Raw genomic sequence first — 20,227 nt, forward strand, 5'->3', positions numbered from 1 at the left:
GGTTCACTTTAACCTATACAGCAGCAAGTGACCATGTATGTGTGTGTGATCATGCGCATCTGCTTGTGTTTGTGCTTGTGCGTGTGCATGTGTGTGTGTGCTGGCCTGATATGTGGCTCAGAGGCAGCCATGTCGTAATGCCACTTAACTGTAGGACATCAAAGAGACAAGCCCCGAGGGACAAGACAGACAGTCATGGAGAAAGAGCTTTGATGAGGATGTGAAGCTATGTTTCATTATTAATAACATCCCACTGTGCTGACAAGAAAGTGTGGCCGCTGTAACCAATTCAGTATATTCCAGAATAATAACAGTAATTACTGTCCCTTATAATGTACATTTCAAATTGATTTAGTGCTATAGTGAGAGAAAAATAAGGCAGTATTGACATCTGATTCACTGTATCAATGTGCTGCCAAGAATTCATGACCTGCAAATTGCAATCCTGTACAGATGTTTAATTATTAAAGATGCTTCAACATGCATTTGTCTCAGATGAAGGCTGTCAGGTGAAAATAACAAAACTAACTGTGCTTCTTCTTGTGCACAAATAAGGAAAGCCATTTAGAGCTTCTGTTTCATTCTGTTTTAATGCTGTGCAGTCTAGAAATAAGGACAGACTCTCTCTGTACACTGTAGCAATCTCTGACTGCTCTATGGAGGACAAATATAGTGCCCGTTGCCATGGTTATGGCAGAGAACGCATACACACAAACAGAGCAGTGAGACCACGAGGATACACACCTACACACCTCTCCCTTCTTTCAATCCACAAACACCACGTGTAGATGAGGAGGGACTATCAGTGTGTCAATTGTGTGCGCATGTATGTATGTGATTATCGTGTCTGTTCATGTGTCATGTGTTTTTTCCCTGATGAGCACCTGTGGAAGGATGTTTTTTTTTTTTTTTTACAAGTTGAACACAGACTCACCGTCACAGTTGGGATGGCAGTGACGAGGGAGTAGACGAGGACGGGCGGCGCCTTGCTGTTGTCCTCTGGTCCTGGGTACGGCTTGGAATAGGTTTTGTCGAAACAGAAGAAGCCCTGGATGTGCACGGGGAACGTGTCCGTGTACTCAAAGTAGTACGCCAACAAAACGGTCCCTGCCATGATGACCAGCTGGAAATAAAACATATTGGTTCCAGCTTTAGGATTGGATCCACAGGAGTAGGAGTGTAGGAGTTGGGAAAAGAAAAGACAGCCGGAAAGGGAGAAGTGGAAAATATTGTGACGGATAAAAAAAAAAGGAGATTTTCCCTTCACAGAGCAAAATGATGGATGCTTCCGTAATGTGTAAAATGAATCAAGTGTGCATGGAGAGATAGTGAGGGAAAAGGATGAGAGGGAGAGGGAGGGAGGGAGGGAGGTAGAGATAGAGACGGAGGGAGACAAATAAGGAGAAAGACACATAGAGAGGGGGAAAGAGAGAGCAATGACAGAGATATGGAGCGAGAGAGAGAGAGAGAGAGAGAGAGAGAGAGATCCCTTCAGCAGTGTCAGTATGCAGAGTGGGAGGGTAAAGGAACAAATGGAGACCGATCAAAGAAAATAATGCCGTATGGGGAAAGAGAAGAAGAAGAAGAACAAGGACGGGAGAGAAAGAAGGGGGTTGACACACAGATGGGGTGAATTAGAGCAGAGCGGTAAACGAAGACAAGAAGAGGCAAGAAGGAAAGCGAAAGACCTGAGTGGGAAGAGCAAAGGGTAGGACAAGAAATGTGTGTGTGACTCTGCATAACTTAAGTTGTTATCGTATCACACCACTATTCTGCTGTTTATAAAACCAGCTGTATGTACAACACAAGACATGAAACATAAAATATATGACCTTCATATCTATTCAAAAAATAAGGATATATTAGCAATTCATGAAAGATGGTTTGTGCGTGAGAGAGACAGAGCGTAAGGGAGAGAGAGGTTATGATAAACATAGAAAACATCAAAAAATAGCATGCTATTCTGCACAAATGAGACAGATGCATAAGTACCAATTATTCATTTATACTTCAGTAAACAGCACCATAACTCCTTTGCCCAGTTCTGTAAAGGAAGAAAATATGCACAACTGCGTAGTAAGCTTCTCTAAATCTGTAACTGAATGTTTGTTTGCCCTGCGGGGGAAACGGCCTGAAACAAAAACTACAAGTTAAAAACAGAATGTGAGTTTAAACATGGAGAGCTGCTGATGAGTCTTTTCATAATCTGCAGCCTAAATGTTTGTTAAATGAACTTGTATTGTATTTGAAGGACAAATTTATCAGTGCAAAAACATAAGGAGCCTCTACTGGCAGGCTGAGCTGGTTTATAGCTTTAGGGACGTGGAGGAAGAGGAGATACAACAGCTTTGGCCGCTGTTGGTAACAATTTGTTCTTTTACCTTAAAGGGGTTACAGTATGTAGCATTTCAAAGGTTAATAAAACATTACCACTCTAAATTACCATATCAATAATAGTTATCAGTTCTTATTCACTAAATAAACTTTAACAGTGGAGGAAGACATGCTGTTTGTTTCTCAACCACAAAAGGATTGGCTGCTAACTGATTTGTCATAACTAGACCTCAAGCAAGCAGGAGACCTAAAGGAAATGAAAGCACATCATTTGTTTGGTTGCAGTGGGATGTGTCGTCATACTTCTAACAAATCAACTTACACAACTTACATTTAGCAAAGAGGAAAACTTTCTCAAACAGAAAACCAACCAGAGGTGCCAGTTCCCGCAAACTTAAACATATTAGGGCTGCAACTAATGATTATTAATTGATTTGTCTAAAAAATATTTAAAAAATGGTGAAAAATGTTGATCACTGTTTCCTAAGTCCTCAAATGTCTTCTTTTGTCCCAACCAACAGTCCACAACCCACGATCACAGGAACCAGACGATTAACATTTAAAAAGCTGGAATCAGAGAATTTGGACATTTATTCAAAAAATAACTCAAAGCGATTCATTGATTATCAAAATATTTGCTGATTAATATTCTGTCGATTGACTAATCGATTAACCTTCTAATCATTGCGGCTCTAAACACCATCTTATCAATCAACAAATAAATGAGTTTTAGGAAGAGGCAGATAATAATATTACAAAACAACTACAACATTTATAATAAACATAATAATAGTGCAGTGAATAGGAAACAAAAAAAGTGTTTTTATATTTGCCTCAAAACGCAGGAAACCTGGTGTTCAATTCCCAGATCAACATTTTTGCCCCTGAACATAGTTAAGTGGTTGGGGTGGATGGGCTTAGAGAAAGACTGTGGTTTTAGTTCAATTTTAATAAAGTAAACATACATCTCACACTTAAAGTCAACGCTGACTTTTTCAACATTTAACAAGGATCACAATCTTTCCTAAACCAAATGCTCAGAGTACCAAACATGACTAAAATCATGCTTTACTGTTCTGTACTAGCGGACGTATTGCAAGAGCAGATTTTGCAAGGAAAACAAATAAAATACATTGTTATAAAACATTTTGCAAATAGATTGACTATGAACTTTTTGTGGCTTGGCAGATAAGTTCAATAAAAACACTTCAATTATCTTGCTAAACGAGTCTACAGCTATGCTAGCAGCAGTGCTTTTAGCTAAATGGTAACACTGGCATGCTAACACGCTCACCTTGCCTGTGTTAAAGTAGGTTTACCATGTTAGCATGCTAACATTTTCTAATCAGTGCAAAACACAAAGCACACCTGAGGCTGATGGGAATATAATTAGTTTTGCAGGTATTTGACTATAAATGGAAATGTTCATCAATGTGACATTTCGACCTGATGAATGTCAACAACCACGTTTTCTGTCAATCAATCCAGTAAATGTTGAGATATTTCACAGGATAAGTGAAAATGTTGACCTGCTGCTGGTACTTGTGGAAAACAGTCAAAGGATCACCAAACTCGTTAGATTCATCGTCTGGGTACCATGAATATCTGCACAAACTCTCATCACAATCCATCCAGTAGTTGTTGAGACGTTTCAGTCTGGATCAGAGTGGTGGACCAACATCACCATCCTTAGAGCCATGCTGCTTTCCTTGCAAGGCAGCTGGATTCACAAGATCACATGAAAATCCATCTTGTCAAGCTTCAAGTTACGAGCTTGTGTCCGAACCACCGATGGTTCAGACCGATCAGTGTCCTGTGAGGACTCTCATGTAATCTTGTGATCTCGTGAATCCAGCTGCCTCGAAGGTAAGAAGGTGATAGACGGTGATAGACAGATGGTTCATCCAATCTTCTGCCAAGTGCCTGCCCTTTTCCAAACAGTTTCCAAGGACGACTTCTCAGATGGTTCTGTGTAACAAACCATCTGATGCATCAGGTTACCATGCCGCTAGCGTGGTTAAAAACATAATTTGGGCTGCATTATGTTTCTTCAGAACATATTGTTGCAAATTAGAAGCATATAAATGTAATTTCTATGACAGAATTGGTAGTTACATCATGTTAACTGTGTTTGCACTCTGTGCTAATTGAATTTTGATTTATTCATTTAAATTTTGATTTGAAGGGATTTGATGGAAAATCCTCTTGGTGCTTTAAAGCACTAAATAGGAAACATCAATTGTGGCAGATGGCTGAAACAAGTGACAAACCTCTGAGAAAACCTCCTTCAAGATGTTCATCCTCTTCAGCATAGTGGCAGAGTACCCACTTGGACTAATGCTACAGGCCGGGGAAGGGGAGACTCACTACATGTAACACTTCAGCTTTATTACACAGTGAAGGGTGACAATGAACATGTGAGAGAGAGGGTGACCTAATTCAAACTCCCATATGCTCTGCTGTCAGATCTGCTGCTCTGCAAGTTTCCCTTTCCTGTTTACTTTACAGTCAATGAAATTTGGTGGATGATAACATGTATGTCGTGCAAAATCAAACAATTGATCTGTACGTTCCCACAGTAACGTGCAAACTGAATCTAGTTCAATCCGGGGAGATGGGAGATGTTGTCATCTTTACACTGAAGGTCCCCAGTGAGGAGAGAGTCATACTGGAGGGACGATGTATTCAGTGACAACACACGTGCCCTGAGGGCCACAGAAACACACACGCACATAAACATATCCACACATGCTGGTGGCACACCATACAAACACCCCAAGCTTGAAGTTTATATATAGGCCAAGAACATCAAGCAGCTCGTTCCTCCACGTTTTTCTATGTTTGTTTCCATCTACATTAGCTTTGCGTGTGTGTGGGTGTGTGAGTGTGAGTTTCCGTGTGAAGCATGTATGTGTGTGTGTGTGTGTGTGTGTGTGAGTATGTTTGTAGGCATGTGGGTGCATTCCCATGTCTCAGGTGGAACTCTGACACAGGCATGCTGTGTTGAACATTTCTCTCCATCATCCGTTCCTCTTTTCTCGCTGAACTACAGAAGGCTTGAAGGAGGGAGCGAGGGAGGGAGGTGTAGAAGTGTGGGAGGAAAAGCGTGAGGGAGGTCTACAAACACCCATCAAAGTTTAAACAAACATTTGAAGACAACTGTAGAAAAGCACGCTGGGAGATTATGCATGTCATTTTGCATCTAGTTTTGCACTACTGACACATTAAAATCTGCTGAACTTATTGACGATACCGTCAGTCTGAGAGCTCCGACAACCATGTACGCCAAATAATACATGAGAAGACAAGTTATAGTTGAAAGCACTTTATATTCATTCTGGGATTACATGACTAAAATACAAAAGTCCCAGTAAATGGAGTCATCTGACTTCTCATTAAAGGGTGAAGCTGGTGATTTTTCTTTCTGTCAACAAATCTCATGTGCAGAGCGAAACCAACGATGAACTCATCCCTCGTATGAGTATTGTGTGTGTATCCAAAGGCTGATAAATCTTATTCCTCTATGCTGTAGACCTCCATTGTTGTCCAAAAGCTATTAAAAACATGTCAGTGAGCCACACCGCTGCACTGGGTGACATGTTCCTTTGTCCTGAAGACAATGGCTACGGTAGTTTGTTTAGAAACGGCTCCAAAGAGTAATAACAGCGATCACATTCAGTCTCAGGAGAGCATTGTGAGGCACATGCAATTGTGCTTGCACGGGAGCGCGGTTCCATTTATAGCTTGTTGTGACACGTATCACAAACTCTTGACTTGTAATTACTCAAAGAATCTCAGTACAAAGTCAAGAGGTTGTGATATGCAGCACAACAAGCTAATGAAGCTCAGTAAACGGAACAACGCCTTACACGAAACTGCTCTCCTGAGACTGAAAATGTGATCGCCGTCATTGGTCTTTGGAGCCGTTTCTAAACAAACTACAGAGCCCAAACTTTTCCTAATGAAGGAACATGTCACCCACTGCAACGGTGTGACTCATTGACATGTTTTTAATAGTTTTTGGACCACAATGGAGGACTACAGCAGGAATAAGATATATCAGGCTTTGGATACACACACAATACTTGTAAGTAGGATCAGTTCATTGTTGGTTTAGACTCTGCACATGAGATTTGCTCACAATAAGAAAAATCTCCAGCCTTACCCTTTAACACAAATGTTAAATATAGCCTCCCTGTTGAATACATTTAGAGCTCATATATGTCATTTTATCTCCCTTCCCTCCCACATGAACACATAACCGTCCATTTTCCTGTATGAAGTGCAACCACATTCAATTTCTCTAAATATTCACGAAGGTCAGGGGTCAAAGTGGGCTGGAACGATCTGGAACAGCGTTCTGGCGCCTTCAGTTGATAAGTAAATAAATCTGTTTGGCAGTTTCATACATAATAATGTCAAGCAAGTTCATTTTTCATGTGCTGCAGCCTGGTGTTCCTTCCGGCTGATGCCATCAAGATATTCACTCAACAAATCAGAAGGTACAAATCAATTTGGGAGTTATTTTGAGGTGAGTCATTTTTCCCCGCTGCACCACTACACCAGATCTTTCCAGGGTTCCCCCACCTGCCAGATCCCACTTTAACCCCTGATAAAGGTCAAAGCAACTTCAAGTTGATGCTTTCTAATTAGCACAGAGGCACATCCCTCAAAGGTCACCTTGGGCTATTAATCTGCATACAAATATGGAATATACAGTATGAAACTACTGACAAATTTACAGGCATCACATGGCAGCTACCTTAAGGTGTTTGTCATTGTAGATGTTAGAGGAGGTTCTCTGCAGATAACTCTCGGTCACAGTCGGTGCAAATCAAGCTCTGGTTCACTGTCCCTAAAAGACCCTGCTCTTGCACCTCATAAATTACATATGAAGTCCAGCAATAAGTGATTTTGGGTGATAATATCAAGCTGGATTTCCACATTCTTCTTCACTAAGGCCTCAGCCTCAGTCTGTCACCTGTCACCTCCACTCAGAGGTCTGTTCACTTTGTTTGTCCACATGTCAACGCCTGACTCTTTCCCTTTTTTTCCACAATATTGTTCAGACCTCAAACGGACATCTGTTCCCTTCAAACTGTAAAAGCAAATGAAAATGTTTGGTTTTTATGGATGATGTACTTGTAGGAGAAACATATCAAAGCACTATGGTCTGACTCTAATGCTTGTTGTACTTGTCTCTGAGTGATCTTTTGGGATATCTGGCTTGCAGAGAGGGTTTGAAATAAATGACCAACGGTAACAAATCACCACATCTAATTAAACATCTGATTAATAAAACCAGCATCAGAGTAATCAAATGGCTGATGTGATTGGTTGCTGGTACTGCTGATTCAACTGAGACACCTCAGTCTGAAGCTCTGTGCAACTTTTAACCATTGTCTGCATATTGTTTCATTCTCCAGTCTACATACATGTAGATGAGCAGCTCCGGCTCTCAACATCCACAATATAAAATCATTGGCAGCTGCTTCCGGCACACAAACCCACACAAGGCCATCATACACTGCCTAACAAGCCTGGGCTGACTGACTATCATATCTACTATTAAAGAGGTTTCTAGTCTATATCACATTCATTTTTCCTCAAGTCTGCAACTTCCCAACACAAAATGATGGAGAGACAAACAAGACTGGTTTCTTAAATAAAGACCTGGATCCCCAAACACTTTGTCAAGAGGCCAAATAGAGGAGTCCAGCGGGATTTTCATTTTATCCCGTATCAAAGGTTCAAAGGCAACAGTTTAATCGAGTTTTCAAAGTAATTTTGGACTTTTGGAAGTTGGTTGTCATCTCTGAATGTGAAATTGATCAGTTTAGTTCAGTAGTTCAGTGATGTGAGCAATAAATCCGGAGCGGCAGTTCTTGTGAAATGAAAAAAAAAAAAAGGCTGTATTTATTATTTTCTCATTATTTTATTATCACAGAAGACTTTGCCTCTCAGCTTTCTCTCTCTCTCTCTGTTTCATCTCAAAAGATTTGGCAGTTTGAGATTAAACTCACAGAGAATGTCACCAACCCCGTCTATATCCCCATCTTTCAACAAATCACATACTTTTATCTGTCCCACTTTGAGATCAGTGGTACACCAGGCCGACAATGAAGACAAATGGCTTCTGCCCACATGTTTGTTTGACAAAAATGAATCTTTAGAAGTACTTTCAAGAATGAAGAAAAGAAAGCTAGTGCACTAGAAACACAACAGTGTACAATGAGGTTTCAAAGGCTCATGCATCACAAACTCCCACTTAAACCTACAGAGCCTTGTAAACATCCAACTGAAGGATGAATAAGACACAATTATTGTTGTTTCATATTTCTCTCTGGGTGACAGTGACTGTAATCATAAATAGTACACAGTCTGTATAATGTTTGAGGTTTGACTCAAGTTAACTGCACCTTTTCCAGATTCAGATCCTGCTTATATCACAGTGTAGGTAGGAATAGGTGTTTTTTTTTAATGAATGACAAATGAGGGATTAGACTGTTAATGCAGTGAAACCCAACTTAATTTAACCACTAAGACCTGTCAGCATAAATTTAGCCACAAGATGAAACCAGAGTTTATAAAATAAGGAAGATTTAAGAAGATGACCCTTTTTCTGGCTGACCCAGTAAACTAAAAGGACTTATCAGGCTGTGTAATTACAGCTTAATGCTCATACCTCTGAACTTCAAAAGGGAGCGAAAGCAAGGAAATCAAAGAGACTAATATGGCACTGATGTGACAGAAACAGAGGAAAATCTCCTGCTCTTAAAAGCCCTTTAACTCGAAATGGGAAAAATAAAATGTGACAATAGTAATGTGTTATGTAGGGAAAAAGGGGCGGTGGGAAGAGATGTGGGCATCGCTAATGTCTCCTGGGGCAAAACTGTGAACTTGCACATAAGTGGTGTGTGTCTACCCTTGGCCTGTGAGGAGCGGCCAGATGGCAGAAAAGTCAACTGATAAAGTCAAACATGTTTACGGAGGGTGAGAATGTGCGGACGGAGGCTGGTGTCGAGATGACAGCACCCCCGCAGAGAGAAAAACGAATGTCACAGCGCTCAGGATGAACTGGAGACATGCTGCTTTATCTTAGCTGTCTAAATGTCTGGTGCATTTTACAAGGAGTGGAAGCTATAGTATCAATGAGTTCTAACCAGCGTGCAGGAAGATGAGCGGTGTGTCCTCTTTTACGCTTCGGTGAGTGTGGTGTGTCACTGCACACATCACATAAACCTATATTTTACCTTCCTAGTAGTTAGTTTTTATTTCCATGTCATGTCATGTCATGTCATGGGATTACAAGAAAAATATATATAACATGCATCTTCTGGTAACACATATACAACCCCCCCAAAAAACATCAGTTATAAGATCATTTCTTCTGTATGCTTTCAAATATTCTGTGAAAAATGTCACATAAATAGAATAGCAGAAGAAAGAAGTTTATCATTATAAAGGGGTTTTAATTCTCATTTCTCCATGTAATTGGCTAATTTAAAGTCCCCCTCCTTTCAAAAATGAGTTTTCTTCTTGTTCCTTCAATTGGATGTTTGAGCTTCACTGTGCAGAATGATGTATGTGCAGAGTTTGTTTTCACGTTCATCACCTAAACTCTGATGTTTAAGAGGTGGACCAATGAGCATGATTTGATTTGTGACATCACAACCAATATGCAACTTACACAAGTCTCAGTCTTTACGCATCATCCATATTTACAAAATCCATTTCTAAAAAGATTCGTCTCACTAAACAAAGCGAGTAAAGAGACCAATAGAAATCAAAATTCATATTGCGTAAAATTAATTTTCTATATTATTGTTATGACACAGCACTTCTCTTGCTTCAGGCTGACAAACTGTCAACTTTCAACATTGATTGATAAAATACCAGAACTCAACTGGGGACATAAAGATTCTTAGATAATATGACATCGTTCAACATAATTCTCTGTAGCACATCGTACTAAAAGCACACATCTGTTTTTAAAGTGTGCTCATGAATACATTATATACTACTTGAACGTACACATAAAATGCATCTATCACCTTTACTCACAACAAAACATGAAATAAACACCTGTAAGCAGAAACCTGGCAGCAGCAGCAGCAACAAGGCTTTGATATTATTGTCAGGTTGGTTTCAGGTGGTTCGACAGTGTTACTCCCCTCAGTCTTCAGCAAACAAGCCTCCCCAAATTAGCATGAGATGAGGCTGAAACACCTCTCCTTTTTTTGTGTGTGTGATTTGGTTCCCTGATGAGTTCACTTAATCACTTGGTCATGTGATTAGACCCGGTGAATATTTCACAGCAGCTGAGGTTTCATCTCTCTGATTTTCAGCAGTTGATTAAAAAAAAAAACACACAAGGTCTGATTTTAGACCACAAACACACACAGGAACAAAATCATACACACACCACCCCATAACAAACATACTCATCTGCATAAATCTCATAGAAATGTTATAGAGGAAAAAAAAAAGCCAAAATACTCAGTGAGGCATGTGATAGTGAACAAGCAAACGAATGGGCTTGACTGCCTCCTGGTGTCACTGGATCGTATTACAACACATTAAACAAGACAAGTGCAAGATAGATGAGCTGACTGATAGAAAACAGTGGACAAGCCAGAGGGACAGAGTCTTAAAGAGAGGACGGGGAGCAGTAGAGGGAAAGTGGTGGAAGATAAACAGACGGATAAAACATTTAATGAGACATTAGGATATCACAAAATGTGCCGGGGCAAAGCTGAGCGTGCCACTGGGAAATAAAACTGAGGGAGGCAGCAGAGAGAAGAGAAAACAAAAAGGGAAGAAGAGGCGTAGGGCAGTAAATGAGGATATATGAGAGTAGAAGAGGGTGAAGTGGAGGGAAAAGTAAAATACAAAGAGGGAACAAGGGAAAGGAAGAGGTTCAAAGCAGGCATTCATCTTTTCCAGATTTTCCCTCGCTCTCCTCCTCTACCTCTATTCTTCATCTGATTACTGGGTGTATTTTACCACCATGCCTTGTTGACTCTTTCCTCAATCATTTTTAAACCCACACTCTTTTTGCTTTATTTCCTCCCATGTCTCTCAATCATCCTTTCTGTCAAAAGTCTCAGCTCTGCACCTCCAGCTTCACTCCCTCACTCCCATTCTTCCTTCCTCTTCCTCCTTTCTCCTTCTGTCTATAACAGAGTGACACATGCAGAGTTTACTTGTGCCAGTGGACTGTGCGGGTGAGTAACACATTGAAATGTACACTGCTACACACCAAAGAACAATCTCATAATTTTTACAAAATCACCAGTCCTCAAGTGCACATGCCCCCGCATCTTGCAAACAGGGAAGAATAAAAGCAGATGAAGGCTCACACAAACAAGCTTGTTCCATGGATAAAACCCTACAGTGCAATTAAGTTGTTTTTTTTATCCCAAAGCTCTCTATTTAAATATATAAACACAATAAATACGTATTAATTTTTAAAACAAACTACTGTGTGATATAAATTCCTTTTGACTAATAAAGATCTTTTTAATGTCACTTCTTGGAAGCAAGGAAATAATTTCAGTTTGACTTTGATGCAATCTGTCCTTGAGCCAGAACGAGTGCCAGTTTCATAAATTGTAATGAATCTTGATTTCGGAATTAGACTCTTTAAGCATTTAGCTGACCTCATTCAGAGCAACATGCAGCATGGGCAGCAGCGAGAATCAGTACGCATTTCTGAATCCTATAATTGCATGTAGCTCTGGAAGCAGCAAAAGCGAGAGACAGAATATATTACATGAGCAATCAAGCAGGGATCTTATATTTCTATTTCTGATAAGATAAAGTAGCCTCAGTGCTGCAGCTGAGATAATCTACTTTACTCAATATACAGCAATGATATGAACCTATATTGTGATATACGGGGTCTCTCATCCCTGCCTACCTAAAGTGATAAGAGGTGGGAAGCAGCCAGCTAACAAGTGTTTCAAACATCCACCCAGAGTGCACAGAAATCCCAGCACAGCAGACAGGCGGGCAGGTGCTATTCATGGAGTCTGAGAGATAATGAGGGGAAAACTAGGGGAGAATAATGTGACAATGAGCTGTTACTGTGTCTTTGTGGTGGTGTGTGTGTGTGTGTGTGTGTGTGTGTGTGTGTGTGTGTGTGTGTGTGTGTGTGTGTACTGAAGAAGGAAGGGACACAAAAAGAATTTGTGTGAGCATTTTTATAAAATGAGCATGAAAACTAACACCAAAGAACGAATCTATAAGATATTACATTTTTTTCTCTCATACCATCGTTGTCTCTCTTATGTGGGAATAAGAGATGTTGATGGTGCATAAATTGCCAATAAAGAGGTTAAAGAGCAAAGTTAATCATTTGTAGAGTATAGTCTACTTTAGTCTAATCTAACATAGGATTGGTGCAAGTATGAAAAAGAACACTAATAGAGTAGTTTATTAAGCATATTTGGTGCTTAGATATGGAGAAACTGTGAGTACAGTACAGTTCGGTTGGGAGGTCTTGGTCTTGGCACAAGTCAAGCTGTGTGGAACAAAACATCTTTAGAAAAAAGTAAACAGAAACAACAAATTGCCTGGAGGTAGACGATGTACTGAGGCAGCGTCAAACCCAGCAGGGAATATGGATGTACATGCAGAGAGGAAGATGCTTTGTTGTAAAGAACTGTGGGCCTGATGCATTTAGGAGGCTATTCATTACTGGAGCTACCTGTGCAGCGCTGCCTAGTTCACACCAAAACCAAAACGGTGAAAGATGCCAGAGGACCTCCGTGTTCAGACAACAACATATATCCTGTCAAAACTCAGGGTAACTGCTTCCTGATATTGATGCACTTGGCAGCAAAACCAGGCGCTGAAGAGCCTATGATCAGCAACAAGACAGATGAAACAAAATGCAAGTTTACTCGGTAACCTTCAGGAAGAAATACTGTAAGATTTATGTATCACTAATCATGCCAAATACATTCTGTAGGAAATGTATGTGTTTTTTGCTGCACGCAGTCACAGGGAGATGGTCAGTCATAGTGAAACTCAAAGTGCTACACTATCAATAACACAGAACACACAACATAAAGAAAATAATATTAATAATAATAATAAGAGTTAAGATGAAAAACCTTTGCTGAATAAAAAGGTTTTTAAAAGAGACGAGGGTCTGTGCTGCCCTCAGATGGTTAGGAAGGCTGTTCCACGAGCGTGGTGCAGCAGAGCAGAAGGCTCAATCCCTGGTGCGGAGCTTAGTACTGCTGGGGGCCCGGAGGAGCAAGCTGCTGGTAGATCTGAGGGTGTGGGTGGAGGTTTGTGGTGTGATCAGTTCCTGTAGGTAGGGAAGAACAAATCCGTTGATGGATTTTTATGCGAGTAGCAGGACTTTGTAGTCAATCCTGAAGGAGACAGGGAGTGAGTGCTCTGAAAACAGAACTGGTGTCATGCCTTGGACACACTGGATGTGTGAGCGGCACGTGCACGTGTGTGTGTGTCGCTGAACTGCTGCGTCTCTCACGCTTGCAGCGTCCACACTGGAAGCGTGTCTGCTGCGGCGCTGCAGCCATATCTTTCTCGTGTAATTTGTCGGAGCCACCCAAAACTGTGAAAAATTACAGCTGCAAAAATAATATGGTCTGGGTGAAAATGACTGGGTAGTTAAAGTTAGGTGGCCTTCATCACCATGGTTACAATAATAACCACTTGGTTGCACTAAGGGAACGTTTGTAGTCATGGCTGAAAGTAAACAACTTTGACTGCCAGGAGAAAACGGGAAACGAACAGTCGGCTCTCATTCCAAAGACCTGCGTTTCATCAACCCATCTGACCACCGAAACGTCACACTACTGACTAGTATAGTACGGTATTACATGTATATATAAACAGAGAAACATGAAGCAAAATGAGAGAAATATTACTGAGAAGGCAGAAATGACTGAGTATGCACAAATCGGGGTATTTACAGGAAGCTGGGGAATGAAAGATGCAAGCAAGCATGGACCAACAGCTCACAGACAGCATAAGCCATAGACCTGAAATATGATGTGGTCCAATGCTCAGGAGTCTGTTTACTTTACAAAACTCTCCTGTGTGCCACAGGAGGATGCAGCCACAAGGCATGTGGATGGAGCGAAGAAGGAAGAAGCTCTGTTACTCTGAGCTGGCAGTCGAGGCTGAACAGCAAAGCTGGAGAGCCAGGACACATTCTGCGAAGGCTGGGTGCCATGAATTTGTAGCTACAGTACATCCACTCTCAGTTAACACTAATGATTATCATATCTTACTATAATTACAACTAATACCACACTACTATTCACTGGCTACAAGTTGTATGCTCAGTGAGATCCACTCAAAGAATCCACTTGTAGTCCCTCTGAGCTCACCTTCAGGACAGATTTTCACAGTAGTTCTGTCTGGCCTAGATCACATCGACTTACAACCCTCCTCCCACCCACCAGCATCTAAAGCAAGTCAGGAATCAGTTGTATCAAAATGACTTTTTAAAGAGGGCCCTTTGAAGCAGTGCCTCTGTTAGGCCTCGGACCAGTCTCTTGTGTGGCTTCGCAGCGTGACAGATGTGTCGGCAGCAGTGTGGCGCTAAGACTTGAGAGAGGAGTAAAAAACAGAGAGCGCAACAGAGAGAAGGACAACTCATCTGCTTTCCATTACGTTATTTTCCTCCCATGCTACTAAAAGTGAAATTGTGTATAATCTTCCTCATTTGTATAGGAAACCGATTAGTCCAGTTCTCACAATTTAAAAGAAGAAGGAAACGGGATGAGAAATAATGACTATGAGAGAAAAGAGATGAAGAGATGGAGGAAGTATGGAAAGTGTGAACCGAGAGAAAGAGAGACATAGTAATCAAAGTTAGCTACAAGCCTTGAGACAAGAAGCGATGAACTGACAGTGAGACTGACTGAGAGAGAGGAGAAAGGCCATCTTCATACAGATAAACTGATAAAGAGGAAGAGCAGACAGAGAGCGGCAGACAGCACAAGACAGAGAGCAAGATAGTGAGAAGAAGAGGAGAAGAGAGAGGGAATCAGCAACAACATCACAAGAGTAGAAGAGGAATAAGACTCTGCTTTTGAATTAAAACAGAAACGGGTAATGAGATGGTAATGTAACAACAAAGGAGTGAGTGCCCTCCGGGGGGAGCTATGCTACAGCAAGCTGCTCCAATATGAACACAGCAGATGGGGGAATTGAATTTAAAAATGCCTTTTATTAAACTACTGAAATGCACACATATTCATTCAGGTGCATATAAAGCGATTAAAGTCAAGCCAGATTCATATCTTTCCACCTCTGGCTGTGTGAGAGCAAATAAAAACAGTAGAGGCAACCCTCGAGAGAGAGGGGCAATTAAAGGCACAATATGTCATTTCTGGCGCTAGGGGGCTTCTCCATCACAACAATAACAAAAGAAACAATTTGATGATGTCGCAAAGTAGTGTGGGATCATGGGAGTTGTTGTCTTCATTGTTAAACAAGCACCATTGCCACCATTGCAGTCAGCTTCTCCCGGTTAGGATTACCTCAGTGTTCATTGTTCATGAGGTTTTTACCGGCGGCCGAATTCTCCACAGAGAAACGGACTCAGTGATTAAAACTGGTAAAAACAGCAAATAAAGCAGTTTCACGTTAAAAATCAGTGTTTCTCTGAGGCTGTTCGGCGGACAAAGGACGTCCAGGAGGAACTATTTTTGAGCCAAATAGCTGCTAACGTTTGCTCAGCTTGTTTCTCTGATAACTTCAGATCCAGACGTCCGATGACTAAAATCCTTCATCAGGTTAAAATATATACTTAACAACGAGCAAGATCTAAAAAGGTTTATCATGAAAACATGGCTTAAAACAACAACCACAACGCCGATGTTTACTCTTTGGTAGAGGAGGTACGACGCCGCTGACAGGTGACCAAATGAAACGGACCATTACATTGATTCAAATATGGATTTCTCTTGGTCTGAAAATTGTTGGAAACATTTGGGTGGTCAAGTCGTTTTCAGACATTTTAGTTACATATTATAGCTTATATTGCATGTAACACCCTTTCTCCAAGCGCGAAGATGTCTGTGATATGAGGTGAACATGAGGACAAGGTTCACAGAGGCCCTGAGAAGGAGCAAAAAGATGAAGTGACGGACGGAGAAGAAGAAAATGAAGAAATGAAACATGAAGCTTGAGAGAAGCGCTGAGGAGAGAAGAGGAGAGTGGAGGTCTTTGCAATGGCAGACACGCTTTTGAGTGGGAGGTGGAGATGAAGCTTTGCAAGTAAAGAGGAATAATGGAGAGATCCATCGTGCAAAAGATGTAATTACTCAAGGGAATGAATGCTGGAGAGGAGTGATGCACAGGATCTGTATAAAAAGAGTGACTGGGCAGTACTCAAGAGACCGTCAAAGGGAATACTGGAGGAGGGGAGGAGCACTACTGACAGATAAGCCTGCAGATATTATAGACGCACTATGAAAAAATTGGAAAGCTGGAAAATCATCATAACAAGTCCTCAAGAGGATGCCGAGAACGAGCCAATACCAAAGCACAATGCAAGAAAATAAAAGCAAGCTTAAGACCGCGTGCGTGAAACCTGCAGGGACTGTGGGATTTTTGCGCTATAAAGAGATGCAGCGGTAACAGAGGTGTGTTGGGGGACATTGTTATGTAGAAAGAGGGCAGGATTCATGTGTTGGATGCGGCACAAAGAGCAGATGAAACAGCTATAGTATGATCTCAAGAGGATGTTGTGAATGAGTGAACCAGTACAATGAAAGAGAAGAAGAGCAAGGTTGAAGAAAATCCTCCAGGAGATTCAGTTAAAGAGATTGGATGCTGTTGCAGGGGCACTAAAGAAAGATGGCACTTGGTAAATTTAGTTTACACTAGAAACTTTTTTGAAAAGCGCAACTTTTCACAAGATCTGTGTTAAGAGAAAAAAACCAAAAACACATCCATATCTATCTTCAGCTCGCTTGTTTGCCTGTTAGCTGTATCTACTATTACAAAACTTGAACTTTTGACTTATCCAGTCAACTTTCCACAGCACTGTTTGACTTGACAATTACTACCAACCTTAAATTTTAATATTTGAACCAAAATAAGATCATACTGTTAAGCTGAATTCAAAAGCAAAGACTGAATGTTAATGCTACAAAAAATAAGAAAAAAACTGCTCGTTCAGCTCATTCAGACATCGTTGCTGTAGCTCAGAGGACCTGCGGGCTTGAAGCACGTTAGCGGTGGCACGGGCTAATTGGGTTTCCGTTCTTAATTAGGCCAATTAATTAGGAAATGCAGCTGAGGACATGAGCGCTCCACCAGGTCATTTACGGATTACACGGCGAGAAGAAGAGTCGTGGGAAGAGTGCGGGGAGTGGAGGAAAGGAATCAAGGAGCTTATGAGCAAAAAGGTCACTGGAGAGGGCCTTGGTTGAGAGAATACCTCAGCACATCCCCTCACCCTCCCGCTGAATCTTATCACTAGGTGATGCATGAACTGAGGGTAATTACCCAATTGTGACAATTTAATCAAACCAATCACTTCTTTTGGGAGTCAGTGAATTGAAAACAAAGCCTGCTAATTCATGCAATTTCCCAACTGACACTCATTGTTGCTAATCTGCCATGAGAAACATGTGAAATGATAGAAGAAAGAGATGTGAAATGAGAGAGAACATTCATATGCTAAAGACTGTAAGATGTGCATTCATTTATCCATCAGGTTGCTCTGTGTGACTCCAACTTCCAACACTTCCAGAGCCCTCGAGGTACAAACGCCAACCCCTTCATTTCTACCCATGTTCATATATAACCAGCATTTACACAGCGACTACAGGCCACGATATCAGCACATGACAGCTTAAGATTGTAGACTTTAGAATAGAATCAGGATATTTTAGTCCAAAAATGACAAATATCGCCTTCAGTTATAGGCTCAACAAACATCTTTCAACAGAACTTTCAACGTTCAGGTTTGATCAAACTCAAATTTTCAGATGTGAGTCAAACCTGATGAAGACAAAGTGATCCCTCATGCTGTCTATATTTATCTTAACACTCACCTCCACAAAGAGGAAGCAGGGCACGATGTAGGTACTGGTCTTCTGCTGGCCTCTGTCTCCGGGAAAGCTCCTCATCTCCCTCCTCTGTGCCGACAGCCGACTGTCGATCATCTGTAGGGTCAAAGGTCATCATCAAGCTTCAGTGTACTTGATTTGTTCTGTTTGTGTCAAATAAATTGTGTCTGGGGTAGAGTTACCACACAGTAAGAAGAGGAACTACTTCATATTTTGCAGAAGCTACAAGGTGAACATATGACAACAAAAACATGTAAAGATAATACACATGTGGATCAGTGTTTAAATGGATGATATCAAGGTGTAACAGTAACTGAAATTCAGGCAATTTAGATGATATGAACCTTGTTCTGAACTTTAAACTCATCCCAAGTCAACCTGTAAATTTGGCCGGGGATAATAGATAGGGAAGAGATCTGACTGGCACCTCAATTTAGTCTTTTTGTTAGTGTTCAACTTTGAGACTATAATGAGTCACCAAACAGCCCTTTGAGTTCCAGGCGATACAAGCGTGTAAATAGTAGTCTATTTATATTCAGTTCCTGCATGGCTTAGAGTAAATCTTAGGGTGTGCATTTCACACTCTGTAGAGTCTCAGCAAAGAGGCAAATAACAAAACATGGAATCATTTGTTTTTCACTGGAAAGTTTTGAATATTTGTCTCAAAATGTGCAATGTACTAGCCAGACAACATGAAGTAAAACCTCTGCCTGTTTTTACCTCCATCTATTTCATTGGTGTTGTTCGTATCTTTTAGGTGCAGCAGGGCAGAGATGCAACACAGCTGTGTGTAGGAATCATATTCATATTTGATGAATTGGCTGCATGTGATTTACATCCAGGAACAGCATTCAGGTTTAAATATTACGTTCAGTTTAGCAAAGCAGACCTACGTTTCATGTTTTATTCATCAAACAGGATCACGTTTTTTTTTTCTAACCTTAACCAGATGTTTTAGTCACCTACACTTAACCATACCTCAACGATGCCATACGGCCATGCATATATATTGTAGGGATAAATCATTTTTAAAAAAACAACATTGGCACTGAATATCCAAAAGCATATTTGAACAAAGGTTTTGCAGAAACATTCATCATCAGCATTCTGTCTTGTGATAGCCTTGTATTTCCCATCTGAGAGAGAATCAGACAGATAATCATGTCTGAGCACAAACAGAATCCTTTTACTATCCATCATGTGCAAGAAAACACCTATTTTTATACAAATGCACGCACCTATACTGATACATGCAGACATACTCAGTTATACATATGCACAGATGCCCACAAAGATGAAAAATACTACACACACACACACACACACACACAGCAGTATGGGTAGGCAATCAAAAGAATTGGGGGAGAAATGAGGTTGAAAGGAGGAGAAGTAGAGTGGAAACAGAGGAGCAATGATCAAAAACAAAAGCCTGACAGAGATAAGAGAGAGACAACGTCATGATGCAGACGTTTGGAGACTCTTCAGAAGTGAGGAGGGTGGAGTGGAAGCCAGCAGACTCAGCACTGGGAAATAATAGCGATTGGGGATAGCAGGTAGAAGTTGAGGAAAAAACAGCTCCGGTCCCCAAAGTAAGCATATGACAGACATGACTGAGGAAATTTTGGTGGAAAAAAAAGGAAGGCCAACTTTTGAGGTATTAAACATGCCAACATGCAAAGGCCAGTGTGCTTTTTTTATGTTTTAGGCAATCTCAAAAGTCATTTCACCCTACAAGGATTTAGGTTTGAGTTCCATGTTATTTGAATCAAACAGCAAACGCAGTTCTCCCAAGAACTGTGAACTTTGAAATCCTGATTTTATCA

General features: G+C 40.9%; 1 protein-coding gene across 4 annotated transcripts in view; it reads right to left on the reverse strand.

Moving 5' to 3' along the window:
* The window catches only part of LOC137174426 (phospholipid phosphatase-related protein type 5-like), a 54,037-nt gene that overhangs the window by 25,237 nt on the left and 8,573 nt on the right, over positions 1-20,227 (reverse strand). For 2 of the 4 annotated variants that reach the window (XM_067579714.1, XM_067579707.1), the window contains 2 exons: positions 18,390-18,500; positions 935-1,123 (listed from right to left, as the gene is read on the reverse strand). In XM_067579714.1, coding sequence (XP_067435815.1) covers positions 935-1,123; positions 18,390-18,500 — 300 coding nt within the window. Of the gene's footprint in view, positions 1-934; positions 1,684-18,389; positions 18,501-20,227 lie in introns of those variants that run through there. The other 2 variants (XM_067579688.1, XM_067579697.1) reach the window with 2 other exon arrangements.

This window comes from Thunnus thynnus, chromosome 3 (genome assembly GCF_963924715.1).
Source record: "Thunnus thynnus chromosome 3, fThuThy2.1, whole genome shotgun sequence".
NCBI lineage: Eukaryota > Metazoa > Chordata > Actinopteri > Scombriformes > Scombridae > Thunnus > Thunnus thynnus.